This window comes from Monodelphis domestica, chromosome 2 (genome assembly GCF_027887165.1).
Source record: "Monodelphis domestica isolate mMonDom1 chromosome 2, mMonDom1.pri, whole genome shotgun sequence".
In the NCBI taxonomy this organism is placed as follows: domain Eukaryota; kingdom Metazoa; phylum Chordata; class Mammalia; order Didelphimorphia; family Didelphidae; genus Monodelphis; species Monodelphis domestica.
Genome location: NC_077228.1, coordinates 256,480,716 through 256,501,332, shown reverse-complemented (window position 1 = coordinate 256,501,332; position 20,617 = coordinate 256,480,716). Strand labels below are relative to the sequence as shown.

General features: G+C 35.5%; 1 protein-coding gene across 2 annotated transcripts in view; it reads left to right on the top strand.

Moving 5' to 3' along the window:
• Positions 1-20,617, top strand: part of STX8 (syntaxin 8) — a 304,520-nt gene continuing 283,903 nt past the window's right edge. Inside the window, exons 1-3 of one of the 2 annotated variants that reach the window (XM_001366938.5) lie at positions 1-260; positions 8,499-8,598; positions 10,971-11,065. In XM_001366938.5, the coding sequence (XP_001366975.2) occupies positions 244-260; positions 8,499-8,598; positions 10,971-11,065 (212 nt within the window). In that variant the 5' untranslated portion in view covers positions 1-243. The remainder of the gene's footprint in view (positions 261-8,498; positions 8,599-10,970; positions 11,066-20,617) is intronic. The other variant, XM_056817513.1, reaches the window with a different exon arrangement.

The following is a 20,617-nucleotide window of genomic DNA, read 5'->3' as shown; positions in this document are numbered from 1 at the left end:
TCTAGGAATCCGTTTTCTTATCTCTACAATGAAGGAATTGGACTAGATGATTTCTGAAGACTTTTCTCTCCCAGATCGGTTCAGCCACAATTTTCCGCCTTGTCCAACCCTCTCCTCCCCAACCCCCACAACTCCACTAGTGGATCCGCGATTTCCTTAGACCGTAGCTGACTGAGCCATCTGCTCTGCCGTAGTTCGCGGCAGCAACCCGGAAGTCCTGTGGGAAGCGGTAGAGGCAGGATCATGGCGCCGGACCCTTGGTGAGGCCGGGGCTGAGGGATCCTGTGCAGGCTCCTGGCTGACTGGCGGGCGGTGGGGTGGTAAGGTATGGGGAGGGGGAATGATGTTCTCGCCTGGGCTGCTGGGCGGGAGCTGGGCTGGCGGTCTCCTCATTGGGAGGAGAAGCGTGAGCAGGCGTTTTCCGAGGGCTAAGACTCCTGAGGACAGACCAGCATTTGGGAAACTTGAATTGGATTTCGTCCACGTCGTTGTTGTTTTTCCCTACTGTTCAGCCCATCGGCGAGAGAGAGGAGAAATAATAACAATAATAAACACACTTATATAGTGCTTGCTATACGCCAGGCATATTAAGCACTTTACAATTGATCCTCATTACCACCTTGGGGGGTGGGTAGGTACTATTATGTTTATTCTCACTTTACAGTTGAGAAAACTGAGGCAAACAAATTTAGTGACTTGACTAGGGTCACAGAAGCTAGCAGGTGCTTGAAGCAGGATTTGAACTCCGGTCTTCCTGACCTGACAGATAAAGCCTGGGGCTTTATCTGTTTAAGCTACTTATGCTCTGGATTCAAACATATATGGTCTGGGAATAGTCTTTTCATGGATAAATGAGCACCTATAAAAAGTGCTCCATTGCACTACATCTCAGCTCTCCTGTCCAGCTTTGAGAGGGCCCTCTGTAATCTGATTTTATTCACATGCACGAAGAGGTATTAACCCCAATATTTGGTGGTCTGTTCTCTGTTCATTTAATCGACAAATCAATCGGTTCTTTTTACAGGCCTGTTCTATGCCAGGCCCTGTGCTATTGGCTGGGGGAATGATACAAAGACCCAAATGAAAACAGTCCTAGCTCTCAAATTTGCATTTGAATAGAGGAGGCAAAATGTATATGTGTGAGTGTGTAGCAAGATATACAAGTCATATGAACACAGATTTAGAACACCTTAGAGACCACCTAGTCCAATCCTACCATTTTAGAGATGGAGAAACTGGTCCAGGAAAATTAAGGAACTTGCCCTAGGTTACATAGATAGTAAATAGTAGAGATAAGATTTGAACAAAGGTCTTCTGACTTCAAATCCAGACAAAATCTTTCCTGTGTACAGTGCTCCTTCTGCAAATCAAATATATAAGTAACCTTAGAGGACCAAAGCAAGGCCTCATAAAGAAAGTGGTTCTTGATCCGAGTTTTGAAGGAAGCCAGGGAGTTAGAGGTGTGTCTGTAGAATCTTCCAGTGTGGGAGACAGTGGCTATAGATATAAAAACAAGAAGGCACCTATTGGGAAATTGACTAAAACCTGGTCACAAATAAATACAGAATACAAAGACAAATGCATATATATATATGACAAAGGCAAACAACAAATTGCTTCATATCAAACAATTTCCCCCCTCTTCTTAAACCTTCAAGTCCTTTAAAAAGTAAAAAAGAAAGTACAGTATGTGCACAAAACTAAACTTTGAAGTTGAGTAAGACTTATCAGAAGCCGGCAAGGTTGTCATTCCCCTAGGCCTGAAATAGCAGAATCGCTCAATGAATCCCAGCCCTGGAAGACTGAGAAAGAAGATGGCAGATCTCAGAGATTTAAAAAGAGTTTGCTTTTTTGTAAGTCTGCTGTGAAAAGATGAGAGCCCACTAGTGAATGGGATAAGAATGGGAGGAAAAAAGACTGGGGTTAGTTTAAGTGTGTCTCACTCAACTAATCTAACAAAAACTTAAAAGGAGAAGGAGTAGATGGGGAAGACCATACTGTATAAGGGAGATAATTTCTAGCTATTCATTCATTTAATAAACATTCTTTAAGCACTTATTGTGTGCTTGGCAATAGAGGAAGTATCACAAATGAGGTAAGGGTGAGGTGAGAGCCCATAGGAAAGGAAGGTAGAACAATTTTGGTTGGAGGTTTTTGGTGTTAGTAAGGCAAAATGGAAAGATAAATAAGACTGACTCCTTGATCTTAAAGAATAGATAATATAGTGAGAAAGAAAACTTACAGGAATAAATATAATTCAACAAACATACCAGGTCCATGTAGCCAAGATACTGGGGACATGGATTTTTAAAACAATATGCTTGTTGAAGATCTTACATGGGGAAGAGGGGGGCAGGGAGGAACAGGGAATGGATTATGATGTATATACAGAGAAATATACTATAAGATAGGGAATGATGAATATGAGATCACCAGACATTGGGCTCTAGAAAAATTTAGTATAAATATTGAGTAATTAAGTTTGACTTGTATAGCAGTGTCTATTGTTTGAGGACTAGTCTATCTATCTATGGACAGATTAATCATTGAAAGGGTAGTGCTATTTTTTTTTTTTTTGCCTATGAAAACCTATGACATAAATGGGCAGTTACATAATGGCCCCTAGTCTCATGTGATCCTACTTTGGATTACTCAATGATTTTTCAGAAGAAGGTGCTAATAATCTTATAGTTCCCAAACCAAATATAATAGTTAATATTTAAATAGCATTTTAAGGTTTGTAAAACACTTATCTCATTTAATTCCCACAATTACCCTATGGAGTTAGGCTCTATTAGCATCCCTAGTTTTCAGATGTGAAAACAGGCTGAGAGGTGAAATGATATGTCTAGCTTCACATAGCTAGTAAATATCAGTCAGGCCTGGCTGTTCCATATGCCTCGAATATACTCCCTTCTTACCTCCACTTCAAAGTCCAGCTCTTTCTGTATGAAACTTTTCCTGATCCTCTCAACTAATAATACCTTCCCTCCCAAACTACCTTGTATTTAACTACTTTGTATACATTTGTATTCATTTTTATTTATGCTATATATTTTTATACATATTTATATATGTACTTGTCTCCTCATTAGAATGGAAACTCCTTGTGAGTAGAGATTGTCCATTTTGTTGGCACAGCACAGTGCCAAAGTAGCCCTTAATAAATACTGATTTGATTGATCAATCTTAGTCTGGCTTTCTATCTACTATACTCTTGATTACTAATACAAACATTATAATTATATGTGATCATCATCCAGTGACCAATAATTTACACTCTACCAGAGGAAGGAAACTACTACTATAAAGAAGGTGTCCAAAATGTGTGGCTTTAGTTCTAGAGAATTTGTAGAAAGATATGAACAAAATTTGTTCTGTAGTAGGGTTGTGATTTATACTGGTGGAAGGAGAATCTGCATAGCTAAATAGCAGATAAATCTATTATAAGTAAATGTTACAGGGGGACCTAGGTGGCTTAGTGGATTGAGAGCCAAGGCCAGAGATGAGAGATCCTGTTCAAATCTGTCCTATGGCACATCCTAGCTGTGTGACCCTGGGCAAGTCACTTAAATCCCCATTGCTCAGCTCTTACCATGCACAGTATTGATTCTAAGATAGAAGATAAGAGTTTAAATTTAAAGAGTCACCTGATTTCATAATCTGGCTTCATTCTACCCTTTTCGTCTTTGTTACACATTATGGATTCCATGCACTCTGTTGTCCTGTCAAACTATCCTGGATGTTCTTATATGTGACACTCCCATTTTCTATCTGCTTTTACACTGGCTGTATTCTCATGCCTGAAATGTGTTCCGTCCTTACCTCTGCCTTTTAGAATCCCTTGTTTAAAGACTTTTCTCAAGTGCTGCATTCTGCAAGAGGCTGTTTTTATTCATCCCAGCTGCCATACTGCCTTCCCTACCAATATTAACTTGTATCTCTTTTGTATGTAACTATGTGCTGTGTTATGTGTTGTTTCCCCTATTGTACTCCCTCTTTAGAATGTTAAATCCTTGCCAATTTATCTTTGTATCTTACTATTTTAATTTAACCTCAGATTGTGTGGTATTTATAATGACCTTCACATGTGTGAATCCCAACTTTTCTATACCTTGGAAAAAAAATTGAGAATAGCTTTTGTATCCCTGTCACTTCCCAAGTACATAGTAGGTATTTGAATGCTTCTTGATTGATTTATTTAAAGTGCTTACAGTGGTGGAGGTCAAGAAGGGTTTCATTGATTTGGTGACATTTAAGATGATCCTTGAGGGAAGGTTAGGAGAGGTGAAGAAGGGGTAAGGTAATTCCAGGCATAAAGGAGGGCACAGGTATGGTTCTTTACATTTAGCATGTCCTTTAAAAATCTTTTCAAATTCCACTTTTTTAATGAAGTTCTCTCTGACGACTCTTGTCTTCACTGATCTCATAGTACTTATAGTCTGTACTATATAATTTATAATTTAAAACAACCATACAATGTTTGATCTTGAAGAGCCTTTAGGGGTCAAATAATACAATCTCTTCATTTTATAGATCAAAATACTCAGGCACATAGGAGTGAAATGACTTGCCCAAGATCATGTTGCTCATGGCTAACCTGGGGCTGTCATGTTTTGATTTATTTTAATTTTTAAAAATACATTGTTTGCTTTTCTTTCAGATGTGTTAGTTCAGCCTCTAGCTAGGTTTACACACATTGAAAGGAAAGGGGCTGTTTTTTATATTCCTTTGATATCCTATATTACAAAACAGTGCTGAGTACTCAATAAATACCGTTTTGATGCATTATTGATCTAGGCAAAAAGATTGGTATAGATCAGATGTTTCAGCCATGTAGGTGTGCATGCCACCCCAACATACCTGAGTGTAGCTGGGACCAGATTAAAATTGGGAAATATTTAACAAAGTAAATAAAAATATAATAAAGATAATATTACATTTTAAAACTAAAACAATATGTGGCCCACGGAAATCCTTATGTACACAGTAGTGGCCTGTGTTTCTATTTGAATTTGACACCACTGGTCTCTAGGCCCTTTCAGGTTTCATGATCTGCAATTCTTTGACTCTCAGATCTATACCCAGTCCCAGGGCACCAAAAATGAATTCATCTCATTCCTCCTCCACTTATCCAGTCAATCAGTAGTAAATTCTTTGGATTTTATCTACATTTGAACTCCCTCTTGTCTTTTTCTCCTTTATGTCCTCAACCCCATCATCTTAGTTTAGGAATCTGAACTATTGTGGATAGGTCTCTTTGTTTCCCTTGTAAACTCTATGCACAGTGGTCAGAGGGATTTTTTTTTCTCTCTCCCAATTCAGACCTGTTATTTCATCCATGTAGAGAACTGAGTGTGGGAACTATCTCTGATGATGAAAATTGTAACTTCTCAGTACCATCAAAATCTCAGTTACCTGAGACATTGAGGTTAAGTAACTTCCCTAGGATCACAAGCTAGAATGTGTCCATGGCAGCATTTGGATTCAGTTCTCCCTGATTTAAAGGTCAGCCCTCTATGCTGCCCCCAATAGCCAGATTAATTTTCTCATATCTAAACATGACAATTCTATTCCTCAAAACTTTCAGTTTTGATAACCAAAGAAATTACAAAATCTTTTAGCCAAATATCAAGACTAATCTGGACCCAGTCTACTTTTCTGGCTACATTTCAACTGACAAGTTTCTATTACAACCAAATTAGAACATTTACTGTTCTCTGAAATGTCTCCTCCTGACCCACTACCTTACTATTTCCCTTCTTTTCCTACTCTGCATCTTTGTTCATACTCTTCTTTCTACAACAATGTCTTCTTCATTTCTGCCTGTTGAAATCATCTACCCTTCAAGAAAGGCATTAATAAAATTACTTACTTTCTTTTTTTTTTAAATAATATTTTATTTGATCATTTCCAAGCATTATTCATTAAAGACAAAGATCATTTTCTTTTCCTCCCCCCACCCCCCATAGCCGACGCGTGATTCCACTGGGTGTCACATGTGTTCTTGATATGTTGTTAATATTTGCATTAGGGTTTCCTTTAGAGTCTCTCCTCTGTCATGTCCCCTCAACCGCTGTAGTCAGGCAGTTGCTTTTCCTCGGTGTTTCCACTCCCATAGTTTATCCTTTGCTAAAATTACACTCTTTAAAAATTACAAAAAAATCTTTACCTTCCATCTTAGAATCAATACAGTATATTGGTTCCAAGGCAGAAAAGTGGTAAGGGCTAGGCAATGGGGAGGGTGACTTGCCCAGGGTCACACACTAGGAAGTGTCTGGGGTCAAATTTGAACTCAGGACCTCCTGTCTCTAGGCCTGGCTTTCAATGCACTGGGCCACCCAGCTGTTCCCTAAAATTATCTTTTTTAAACATTTCCTGATCCTGTTAGTTGGAAATGACCTCTTCTTTTGAGTTTATATAGCACTATCTACCTCTTATGGTATGGATTGCAATTGACTTTTATATTATTACTGCCTACTTGTCTTCTATTTGAGAGCAAGGAACAATTCATAAAAGATCCCTAGATCATAACTGGAAAGACCTTCTTTCTCACTAGTCTTCAACATTTCCCTATCTACTAGTTCTTTTCCTTACTGCCTTTAAGCATGCTCACATCTCCCATCCTTAACCTTCATCATACCCTAACCTGCCCTCTAACTATCATCTTGTATCTCTCCTCTCTTTCTTGGCTAGATTCTTTGAAAAATGCTCTTTCACTATCTCCACTTGTTATCCTCTCACTTAGTCTTAGTCTTAGTGCCCTGTGCAGTCTGGCTTCTGATCCCATTGCTCAATTGAAATTTTCTTCCCCAAAGTTAACCATGGTCTCTTAACTAGCAAATCTTTTCTCCATTTTCATCCTTAACACCGAATTTGACACTATTGACTAATTTTTACTATTAGATACTTTCTTCTCTCTCTCTCTTTTTTTTTTTGGGGGGGGGGTTGTTTTGTGTCACTGCTCTTTCCTGGATCTCCTTTACTTGCTCCTGTCTTCTTTAATAGTTCATCATAAATATCACACCTCCTAGCTACAGATGTTCCTTGAGGTTTTGTCCTAGGCTTTTCTCTTAACTGCTTTTGAGACATCATCAGCTTACATGGGTTTAATTATTATTTCTACTTAGATGACTCACAGGCTTCTCCCTCCCTCCCTCCCTCCCTCCGTTCCTTCCTCCCTCCATTCCTTCCTTCCTTCCTTCCTTCCTTCCTTCCTTCCTTCCTTCCTTCCTTCCTTCCTTCCTTCCTTCCTTCCTTCCTTCCTTCCTTCCTTCCTTCCTTCCTTCCTTCCTTCCTTCTTCCCTCCTTCTCTCCCTCCCTCTCAATGGTTGCCCATTAGACATCTAAAACTGAATGTCCAAAAAACATCTCAAATTCAACAGTTCTAAACATAATTTGTTATTTTTTCTTCCAGACCTCCCTGTTTCTGAGGAAGACACTATCACTCAGTATACTACACTCATACCTCAGAGTTTTCCTTAACTCTTATCCTCAACTCCTCATTCTCTTTCACTTCACACATCCAAATTGCCTGTGAGTGGCCCTCTTCTGATTCTCATCTCTTGTCTAGATTATTGCAATAGCCTAATTATTCTCCCTGTTTAAGTCTTTTAAAGAAAAAAATTATAGTTTTTTATTATTTATTCGAAAAATTTTCAGTTCCAAATTCGTTCCCTCCAGCCCCTTCTTTACTTTTGAGAAAGCAAGCATTATCATACACATTATTTATGTGGTCTTGTAAAGCATATTTCTGCCTTAAGTCTTTGAACATTTCCTTCCATCCTGTATACTGCATCATTTTTCTTAAGCTCAGATTTGACCAGGTAACTCCTTTACTCAGTGAACTCTCCTGACTGCTACAATAAAATATACATTTCTCTGTTTAGTTTTCAAAACCCTTTATAACCTGGTCCACACTTATTTTTACAGTCTTGATGCACCATCAGTGCACCTCCTGAATTATGCAATCCATCCAAATTACCTTCTCTCTGTTTTTTACAGATTAGAAAACTTAAACTCCCAGGTTAAGTGACTTGTCTGATTGAAGACAGATACACTGGGAGAAGGGATAGTATTCAAACCCATACCATGTTCTACTTCTCCAAATCCAATGTCCTTATACCATGCTGCATCTTTGGTATTACTCATTTTTGTGTTCCCCAGTCTCTAGTTTAGCAATAAGCATTAAATGTTTATTGAATAAGCAAGTGATTATAGCCACATTTTGACTTCTTTCAGGTTTGTAAATCACAGTGCCCAGCACATAATAACTATATATGCTTATTCCTTTCCTCATTTATTGATTTCTTTTCTCCGTAAAATTCTTTGATTGGAGGACTTAAGGATTACTAAGGGCATTTTGATAGCTTTTTCCATTTGTTACTTATTTATATTATACTAATTCTAGGAAAGAGATCTGGAAATTTACAATGAGAAAATGTAGAAATTTTATCTTTGAGTCTGAAATCATTTTTCTTCACTTTGATTTGATAAAGGTTGTCTACTTATGATGCCACTTGTCATATTGCACAAGAAATTGCTGAGAAAATTCAACAGCGCAACCAGTGTGAAAGAAATGGTGAAAGTACAACCAAGGTAATAATAATAATAAATAAATTATCCAATCTCCATTGATTTAGCTTCAGAGTCTGAAAAAAAAGTTTTTCATCTTCGAAGCTAAGTATTCAATTTCTATATTCATTTCTTCAATGTGGGTACTTTCTTATCTTTTGTGATTCTTGTCATGTGTAGATTCTGCAAAGAGGTAGTGAAGGAGGCTTTTCTCTTTGTCTTTTTTTTAGATTTCAATAATAATAGCAATAACTACTAACATTTATGATCTAATGCTTTTTTAATCGCCTTAATAGCATTTTATTTTTTCCAATTATGTTTGAAAAGTTTCTGACATTCTTCTTAAAAAATTTGAGTTCCATATTCTTTCTCTTTCTCCCTCCCCTGCCCCATTTGTGAGATAGTGAGCAATTTGAAATAGATTATACATTTGCTCTCATGTGAAACATATGTCCTCATTTAGCCATATGTGTAAAAGAAAACACAGGTCAGAAAACCCCATGAAAAATAATATACTTCATTCTGCATTCATATTCCATCAGTTTTTTCTCTGGAGGTAGGTAGTATTTTTCATCAGGAGTCCTTTTAGTTGTCTTGGATCATTGTATTGTTGAGGAAGCTAACTCACTCATAGTTGATCATCATATAATATTGCTGTTACTGTGTACAATGTTTTCCTGGTTCTGCTCACTTCACTTTGTATTAGTTAATATAAGTTTTTCCAGGTTTTTCTCAAACCATCTTGCTCATTTCTCAATAGAGTATGGCACAATAGTGTTCCATTACAATCATGTGCCACAACCTGTTAATTCATTCCTCCATTGAAGGACAATTCCATAAATTTACAATTTACAGTTCTTTGCCATTACAAAAAGAACTGCTATAAATATTTTTGTATTAATAGGCCCGTTTCACTTTTTTGAGATATCTTTGGGATACAAACCTAGGCAAAATTATTTATATATGTTATATAATATATAAGTATGTATTTAGTAGTCTAAGTGTATGTACAGTTTTATAGCCCTTTGGGCATAGTTCCAAATTGCTCTCCAGAATGGTTGTATCAATTCACAACTCCACCAACAGTACATTATTGCCTTAATTTTTCTACATCTCCTCCAACATTTTCCTTTTCTGTCATGTTAGTCAATCTGCTAGGTGTGAGGTGGTACCTTAGAGATGTTTCAATGTGCATTTAATTTAATTGCAATCAGTGATTTAGAGCATATTTTCATCTGACTATAGATAGCTTTGAGTTCTTCCTCTGAAAATTGCCAATTCTTATTCTTTGATCATTTATCAGTTGGGGAATTACTTGTATTCTTATGAATTTGACTTGATTCTATATTTTTGAGAAATGAGAACTTTATCAGAGAGAGAATTGGTTGTAAATTTTTTTTCCCTCAGCTTTCTGCTTTCCTGGAGATAGGTAGATAACATTCTATTAAGATAATAGAATCTTAATAATGAATATATACATAAACATAGAAAAATATAGATTAAATGAACCTAAAAGGAGTCATTGAGTAATGATGATCAAGAGAGAACCTGATAGTGGCAACAAGGAGATTGTATTCCAACTTCTCCACCATGACCGATAAGTCAGGTTGTATAAGTCAGAGTGCAACCAGTGCTGGAAAGAGTAGTCAGGGAGAAAGCAACCTGGTCTCAGTGAATGCAAGAAGATAGTTGGAACAAGAAAGGGAAAGGTTTAAGATGAAAGTAGGTTTGTGACATGCTGTAGGCATTCCAGACAACATAGTATACACTAGACCCTGGAGACTATCCCTTTCAATGAAAATTCTTAAAAATACAGAGAATTGAATTTTTTCTTAATTCAGTGATGAGTTAGAGAATAATGCCTATCTTTCATTTTCAGTTTACATATTGATTCTCCCTCAAATACTCTAACCACACTTGGTTCCTCAATTTACTCACCTCTCATGAACTATTTCCATTCCAACTCAGCTGTACACAAACATGTTCATGCCCCTAATCTTGCCATTACCCATGAATGTACTACTTATGTACTAAACAATTTTGAAATCTCCTTATCCAGATGTGATCTATTTCATCTTGGAGGAAAGTCTCCATTTGTGTCTGACCCTGTGCTATTTAACATTTTTTTAAATAAATAATTTAAAATGGATACTTTCTGATGATGTGTTAAAAGATCTTTTTAAAATAAAAGATAGCATATTACTACCATTTATGAGACAACAACTTTTTTTCTTGGTGGAATCATATATATATATATTTACATAATAAAATTTACATATATATTTAAAATAATATATAAAATGTATATATATATGAAAAACAAAATTTATATGATTTTGTGTAATTTTTTGTACTTTTTAAGACTAGAATAATCAAATATACTCTTTACTTTTCAGCTTACTGTTACAATTCGAGCTTTGCTGCAGAATTTGAAGGAAAAGATCACCCTTTTGAGAGAATTATTGCTGAGAGCTGTGTCAACACACCAGATGTATCCATGTAAATATTTCAGTGCCCTTTCTAGTATTTTAAAGATGGGAGGAAAAACATTCTTTTGAGCGATAACCAGATTTTTCTATAGTGTGAGGAAGACTTCTAGCATGCTAGTTTTTTAATTTTAATTTTCTGTTTTAAATCTTTAAATCTTTAAAATATTTAGATATTTTGCAGTGAATATGTGGGAATAGCAAGATTTACGTAAAAATTATTCTATTTGGGCATAATGTTTATATATAGGGAGCTGATACCTTTGTTTAGTGTTTTACATTTATGTAAACTTCTGTAATGATACTGGTATTGGATTTCTGCTTCCTAAAAAGTATCAGCTATGTTTTGATGGATAGCTTGCATTTATTACAATTCTAAACTGTACTCCTGTTCTTTAACTGCTGGTACTATTTCATGGTATATAGTCTGTTCTTTAAGGGGTGAACATTAACAAGAATTTTGCATTAGATCTTGATTTCTCTCTTTTTTTATGATATTGTTTCTATAATGCTAAAGCAAATGTTGCAGCTGATTTTAGGATTACTTGCATAATTTATCAGTTATTCACTTTTGCTCCAACCTACCTGTTGGTAAAAAATATTCCAATTTCAGTGAGAGTAAGATTCACATTTTTGAAAGCTGGAGCATTTTGCAGTATAAAGGTGTTTAAAATTATTTCCATATTCATCTTCAGAATTACAGAATTTTGGTATTGGAAAGGGACCTTAGAGAACAGTGATTCTAACTTCCTTTATGACAGAATAAACCCCTACCTCTGCAATATAACCCATAAGTTATCAACTAGCTTTTGAAGATCTCTAGGACAGAGAATTCACGACTTCCTTAGGTAGCTCATTCCACCTTTGAATATATCTAATTGTCAGGAAGTTTACTTAAACCTACGCTTTGCCTCTTTGCAATTTTTACACATTGATACTTTGGTTCCATTTAGGTACCTAAATTTTCCCTTTTCTTGGCTAAACATCCCCCAGTTCCTTTACCTGATTTTTTATATGCCATGTTCTCAAGGCCCTTTATCATTTTGGTTGTTCTTCTTTGGGTACGCTGTAGCTAAACAATGGCCTTATGTGTTCTGACCAGGGTAGATTGTGTTTCCATTCTCACCTCTCTAGTTCTATTTTACTATGTTTTTCTTAATGTAGCTGAAGATTGTATTAGCTTTTTTGACTATTTATTATACTCTTGACTCTTGTTGAGCTTGCAGTCTATTAAAGTCCTTGTATTTTTCAGATTTTTTTGAATACATTTCCCTATTTAATGCTTGTGAAAAAAAATTTTTTTTAAACCTTTACCTTTTGCCTTAGAATCAATACTGTGTATTGGTTCTAAGGAAGAAGAGTGGTAAGGGCTAGGCAATAGGGGTTGTTAAGTGACTTGCCCAGAGTCACACAGCTAGGAAGTGTCTGAGGTCATATTTGAACCCAGAACCTCCCGTCTCTGGGCCTGGCTCTCAATCCACTGAGTTACCCAGCTACCCCCTAGTGAAAATTTTTAAATGCAAGTGTAAGACTTTATGTTTATTCCTATTAACTTTTACCTTACTAGATTCAGTCCCATGTTCTATCCCCTTGAATCTTTTTGAGTTCTGATTATGTCACATACCATGTTTCTACCTTAATTGTACATTATTTTACTGTAAAACCAGACTCTACTAAAAAGAAAGTTATTTTCATTTTGAGACAAGTCTTGCTGAGATAGTCAGCAAGTCTTCATATACAGACCCTGAAGTCATCCAGTTTTGGTTACGACTATTTTTTCAACCACCCAGAATAGGCTAGCTTCTGTTGCTTGTAGATGGTATGAGATAAGGAATATAAACTGTTTGTATTTCTAACATTTTTAATGTTAGCTTATGAATAATAATTAGAAACATGATTTTGCTTTAAAGCACTTAAAAACCATCCATTATTTAGAGGTCATTTCTAGTCATTATTATTTTTCCCTTTTAAGTAAGATAATCAGCAATTGCTTGTTCATATAGTCAATTTTTTTGGTAAATTGCAGGATAAGAAAACTACTATTTTAAATTGCTATTACTACTAATTGTAAATATTAAGTAGACCACTTAATTGATACTATTAGTCAGGGTTGTACCATATCCAACTTTCCTTGATAGACTGATTTCTGAAATGTTTTTTATTCTAACAACTCATCAAAATCAGACAAAGAGCAGGTGCTTTCTCATGAAACAAGGACATAAGCAGTAGTTTAGAGAAGTTAAAAGAACTTCTGGGGGCAGCTGGGTAGCTCAGTGGATTGAGAGCCAGGCCTAGAGATGGGAGGTCCTAAATTCAAATCTAGTCTCAGACACTTCCTAGCTGTGTGACCCTGGGCAAGTCACTTAAGCCCCATTGCTTAGCCCTTACTGCTCTTCTGTCTTGGAGCCAATACAAAGTATTAACTCCAAGATGGAATGTAAGGGTTTAAAAAAAAAAAGAACTTCTGGTAAGTAATTCAATACTCAGAGGAAATCATAAATTCTCAAAATTCTGAGGGTATGAAAACTTTCTGAAAAGTGCCCTGATTTCAGTACTGCTACTTAGGTAACTGAAGAGTAATTAGTTTGGCTTCTTTTATAGTGGTTACTTTTCTCAGGTGGTTAAACATGAAAGGGTATTTTATATTACAACAGAAGTGTATTTCATCTGTTGATAAAAACAAATTTTATCTTGAAATAATAGAAAAAAGAATAATCATACATTTCTTATTTTATTGTGTTCCTTTTCATGACCCTAAGTAAAATTGAAAATTTCAGATTATTATTCTTTAAATCCTGTGATAAATTTCAACATAGTAGAGGAAGCTTGGTATTTTGGCTTGTTAAAATCTTTTTGATTCCTCATGATCTTTTAGGTATCAGTTTCTCAATTTGAATTTTGATATATTTACATTTACAGGAATGCCTTTGGCACTTAAGAGTTTGTGACTTATCCAAAATTACATAGACAGTATGTGTCAGGAGAGAACAGGCTCTTTTAACTTTGTTATGTTTTTTCTTAAAGGTTTAATGAAAAAGTTAAATAATACAGGCCCAAGAATAGCTAAGTGGCAGATTAGATAGAGCAGGGCTGGAATCAGGAAGACTGAAGTTAAGATCTAGACACTTATAAGCTGTGTAATTTTGGGCAAGTAACCTAACCTTTGCCTATCTCAATTTTCTCATTTGTAAAATGGTGATAATAATAGTATTTACTTTCTAGAGTTGTCATGAAAATAAAATGAGATAATATCGGCAAAGTGCTTTGTCTTGAAATGCTATATAAATGTTAGCAGCTATTATTGTTGTTAGATCTCAAGGTGACTCTACAGTGTAAAAATAATAAATGAATGGCAAGCTACATAAAAATAGAAAACTCGCCAATGCAGGTTCAAAACTGTTCAGATACTTTTGATAGAGGTAATCAAAAGTATGTTCAGTGATAAAGTGAAGCTGAAATGTGAACTTCCCTTCAGGGCCAGGCACAAGGATGCTAAAGAGACTCTTATTATAAAAAATAAAATATTTATTGAAATATATGAGGACAAATAAGGATTTCTAATTCTAAGGGATACTAAATCCACCCAAATAAATTCCATGGTCCCACAAGGAACCACTTCTCCTGTGTTTCACAGGCTACACTAATTCTCCCTGATCTGACTAACCCAAAGTTATACTATCTAAATAAAACTACCGCTATTATCCGTATAATTCTTAACTTCACCTTCAAATTATAAAATAGCAAAGACTAGCTGGTTAAGTCTCAGCAAGAATCAAGTTAGGACTCTGAGCCTTAACAGACTCAGAGTTCAAACCAAAGACTAGGTTTTTCTTTGGTCTTCTCAGAGTTAAATCAATCTATAAAAACCACAGTAGATATTCAATAGTATTTCCCAAGTTGGGAAAGGAAAACACTAAGCTCCTTCAGGTCTTTCCCTCAGACAGAGAGAGAGGCAAAGATGTTACCTCCTCCAGCCCTGAGAGAGAGTCTCTGAGTGTGTATCTCTCTGCCAACTGCCAACTGACAAAGACCCAACTCCCAATGAGAATAATTGACACAGAAAAAGGGTTATAACTGTCAGCAATTGAAATTAACATTTTCTCTCAGCTCTGCTTCAAACTCCACTTCTTTCTCTAGCCAACCACTTTATTTCTTATCTCTAAACTAATAAATAAATAAATAAATAAAATAAATAAATAAACTAAACTAATAAAACAATACTTATTTTCTAATATCATTCTTACAACAGTAGAGACCACCTTCTGAGCTGATATTCTATGAATCCTTAATGACTACTGTCAGTGGCCATTCAGCCAATTCTGAATTCACCCAAATGTATTTCCACCTTTCTCCTTATCTTCCATTTTAGCAACTCCCTTAATAAAGGCATGTCCTGTTTTTTAAAAATAATATTTTATTTTTTTCCTCAAATACATGAAAAAACAGTGTTCTTACCAAAGTTTGAGCCAAATTTTCTGCTTCCCCACCCCCCCTCAACAGCAAGCAATATAATATAGATTTTACATGTGTAAAATGTGTGAGGGTGGCAAAATTAAGGTTTTGTCTAAAGAATTTGATAGCTCAGGTGGTCTCCATGGTGAAGGGACAAGTTTTATTATAAAATGAGATTATGGTGTGGTTTTAGATAGTGAGTAAATAAACGAGTAAGTGCCTGAAGGGTTTTCAAGAATGCTTTTCATTTTGATTGTCTGGGAAGGAGTTTTTGATTATTTGAGTGGTAGTAACTAATGAACAGATGCCACTTTATAAGAGGTGAACTCCGTTTTCCCCATTGGGGTTGGGGACCAAAAACTGCAGTGTAAGTGGGATGATAATGATATATTAACCACCCCAGGGCAACTTTTGGTCAAATTTTGCTCTTTCTGCATAGACTCTAAGGAAGGCAGTGATTGTGGCAATTGAGCATTGTTTGAATCTAGTCCTGTGTGACTGGGAAACTGAACCACCTGTACTGTTGTTCAGGTACCCTTAACCAAGTACTTAGGTTATGCTAAAGATTGATGTGAGAAGTTTTTTCATAATTGTAAATCTAAATAACCCATATGTCTTATCTTGAAAGGTGGCCCCATACTAATCAAGTAGTTGTTTCCATGTTCCTTTGTTTACAGCTACTTGGCTGGGTTAGTGGACTAAATATTTAAAAAAATAATACCTATCAAAATTTTGTAGGGTGGAAATTCAGCTCCAACTTGAAATTCAAACTCTGTGACCTGTATTTTCATCCCTTTTTTTGGAATTGGTATTATTTTCTCTTATTTATTTCTGAAGCATCTCTGCTATTCTCTGTGACCTTTCAGATATCACTAAGAGTATCTCAGCAAGCATCTTTGCCATTTCTTTTAGTACCTGAGAGTGTAATTTATCTGGATCTTGTGACAAGAATTCATTCAGGATAGCTTTGTACTTTCTTAGTTTCTCCTTATTTATATTGGTATTCAATTTTTATTGGCCTTTTTGTTCTGTTCTTTGCAGTCCAAAGGTCATTGTCATTGGCTGAGCAATCAGAATCAACAAGAATTGTCTCTGATGTTGCATCAGAGTGTGAGCTCCTTGAGGAGATTCTCTTTTTCTGTTTGCATTCTCAGTCACTTAGCTCAGTGCTAGATACATAGTAAAAATTTAATAATGAATTTAATAATGAAAAAAATTAATAATAATAAATAATTTGATTCATGACCTATTCTCTGTTGTCCAGTCAGTTTAGGTTAAAAAATGCTTTTTGTCATCATATTATTGAGTGTTAGCAGAACTTGCACTGTTCTTATAGAATCATCACATGCTTTTCTGTTCACTCTCAGTTTGCTTTCATTTTCTGCACAAGTTTTTAAAATTTAAGTTGGTTTGTAAACTCTGCATTCAGATCAGTTGTTTTGATATATCATGGGTTGGCATAAGAAATTAAATGGAACTTTGAGGAAGCTGCTGTTAACACATGAAGTATTTTTACATAACATTGATCTACATATAGCCTATGACCAAATACTTAGACCAAATGGTATTGTAAACACCTCATAAAAGAAAAAGAAAAAATTAAGATTTCTTTTTCTGGTATGAAGGAAGGGCCAAAAATTTTTATGTGGATTTTCCAGATTGCAGAGGTGCTGCACCCCTAACCCCCACAATGTAGAAGTGATACCTATATCTCACTAATATTTTTCAAAAATTTTATTTATTTATTTAGAATAATTTTTCATGGTTTCAAGATTCATTTCTTTCCCTCCCCTCTTCCCTCTGCCCTCTTGAAACCGACAAGCAATTCCACTGGGTTATACATGTATCGTTGTTCAAAATCTTTTTCCATATTATTCATATTTGTAATAGAGTATTCTTTTAAATTCAAAATCCCAGTTATATCCCCATTGAGCCATGTGATCAGTCATTTGTTTTTCTTCTGTGTTTCTGCCCCCACAGTTCTTTCTCTGGATATGGATAGCATTCTTTCTCATAAGTCCCTCAGTGTTGTCCTGGATCGTTGCATTGCTACTTGTAGCAAAGTCTATTTTATTTGATTGTGCCAGAATGTTTCAGTTTCTGTGTACAACGTTCTCCTGGTTCTTCTGCTCATTTCACTCCATGTCAGTTCATGGAGGTCTTTCCAACTCATTGGAAATCCTCCAGTTCTTCCATCACCGTCAGATACCACAATTTGTTCAGCCATTCCCCAATTGAGGGACACTCCCATATTTTCCAGTTATTTTTACCACTATAAAAAGCGCAGCTTTTTTCTTATTATCTCTTTGGGGTACAAACCCAGCAGTGGGATGGCTGGATCAAAGGGCAGACATTCTTTTAAAGCCCATTGGGTGTAATTCCAAATTGCCTTCCAAAAAGGTTGGATCAATTCCCAATTCCACCAGCAATGTATAAGCATCCCAATTTTGCCACAATCCCTCCAACATTTATTATTTTCCTTTGTTGTCATATTGACCAATCTGCTAGGTGTAAGGTGGCACCTCAGAGTTGTTTTGATTCACATTTCTCTAATCAGGAGAGATTTAGAACATTTTTTCATGTGATTATTGATAGTTTTGATTTCTTTGTCTGAAAACTGCCTATTCATGTCCCTTGACCATTTGTCAATTGGGACCTTACTACTATTAACTCAATATCAATATGTCTCAGTTAAGGACCCCAGCACATTCTGTGCACTGCTCATGGATAATGTGAAGGGAAGTAATAGGCAAGAGTCTTATGGGATAAGAAACCATAGGTGAGTTATGAGCTGCACCTTTGGAGAGAGTACTCAAATTCATGAGTGTGCCATGGAATCCCAAGAGTTAGTAGGGATCTCTGGACTGGTACATGAAAGGAAACCCTCCTATTCCCTGACAAATAGTTATCTAACTTTTGCCTAGAACATTTAAGGATGGGAATCCTTGCTATGTGGGGTCAAAAAGAGCAAGTATAATTCCTCCTCTACATGGTAGCCCTTCAATACTTGAAGACAGCTATTATGCTTTCTCCTGTATATTCAGATCCTTTATGTTATAGTGTAAAAGTAAGCACAAATGGAGTGGGGCAGTTAGTAATATTTTTGTATGGGCAAGGTTGTTTTTGATGGTGTCATGTTGGGCCTTTTAATGATCATTGCTTCTCATTATAAGTATCCTCAAATTATCGTTATATTAATGTGTTCTAAGATTTTGACAGGAATTAAAAAATAAAAGTGAAACTCATTGTATTATAAGCAAGAAACTCTACCTTTTTCCTTTATATGAAATTTGGAACATTTCCTTTCTCCATTTTTGTAGTTCTTGCCCCATTTGTCAAGATCTTTATTTTTATTTTTTAAACATTTCATTTTCCTTGAGTCAATACCATATGTTAAGATACCAATTTTTTTTAAACAAAACTAGTCATATCTGTTATATAATTCTCTTAAACCAGCTCATTTATATTGGATCTTTATTCCCTACAAACCATTTTTATTTTATTTTTCTCAGTCCAAAGTCTTTGTCATTGGTAGGGAAAGTAGGGGAATGAGTTGAAGAGCTCTTCCTTCTCATTTTCATCCATTATCATGATCCCCTTTACATAGAGTAATAATCTTAATCCTTCTTTTATCCACTTGACTCCAACATACTTAATCAAACCCCTTTGTTGTCTTTAATGTCACTAGCCTCAACTTATTTTGAGTTTTCATGCTCAAAGCCATATTCTTAAAATATTCATTTTTCATTTTTTGTCCTTGAATTTATTTTATTAAAAATTAATTTTATTGGTAACCTTCATATCACATTCATCTCTGTGTACAATCCTTCTTTCCCTACCTTAATGGATTGTGATTAACAGGGAAGAGGGAAGGACTTGATATCATAGTGAGACTGAAGAATAGCCTTAGGAGTAAGATAGAAAAAAAAAGAAATTTATAATTGGAAAGAATTTTCTAGAACTAGTTAATAGAATTCATGGAGCACAGTTATGGATGATGGTGAGATCTAGGTTTGGTCATCTCTTTTGGTGCAGTGGGGTAAAGATATTTGTAATGGAGAACCAGAATTCAAATCTAAGTTTTCCGATTTTAAATCTTGTAATCTTTCCATCATTTTCATCATTGTACTATCATGCCTCCCTATTCGTAATAAACCTAATTTAGATGTGTAGGTGTCCAAAACCATATGCTTTATTGACTTGCTAAATATACTACTCTGCTCAAAATCTGATCCTTTCTGTATTTTAACCCTCATCCTTTCTCACATATACTTTTTCTCCTAGAGAAAGCAAATCCTTTTACATGCACGTGATCCATCCTGTATTTTTAAAATCTTAATTTTTAAGTTTAATTTTATTTTAAAAGTTCAATTAATTAATTAATTTATTTATTAAGAATATTTTTCCATGGTTACATGATTTGTATTCTTTCCCTTCCCTTCTCCCTCTCTCCTTTGATATCCAAAGAGAAATTCAACTGGGTTTTACATGTATCATTGATGAAGACCTATTTCCATATTATTAATATTTGCAATAGAGTGATCATTTATAGTCTACAACCCCAGTCATGTTCCCATCGAACCATGTGATCAAGCAAATATTTTTTTTCTGTGTTTCTACTCCCACAGTTCTTTCTCTGGATGTGGATAGCATTCTTTCTCATAAGTCCCTCAGAATTGTCCTGGATAATTGCATTGCTGCTAGTAGAGAAATCCATTATGTTCGATTGTGCCACAGTATGTCAGTCTCTGTACAAAAGTTGGCATTTCAGTTGGGGAGGTGGGATAGAGAAAAAGGAACTGTGTTTCAACAAGGGATTTGTTTTCTTGCATTAAAAAAAAGGCATTCTTATGGGCTCCCAAAAGGGACTATCTCATATGGTAAGGACTAGGTAATTAGAGTTAAGTGATTTGTCTAGGGTCACATAGCTAGGAAGTGTTTGAGGCCAGATTTTAACTCAGGACCAGCAATCTCCAGGCTTAGCTCTCTATCCACTGAACCACCTAGCTGTCCCTTCTCAAGAATATTTCAAAGTTCCTCTCCTTTTCAGAATTTGTTGTCAGTTCAATTCAATAAGCACTTATTTATTTATTTATTAAAACCCT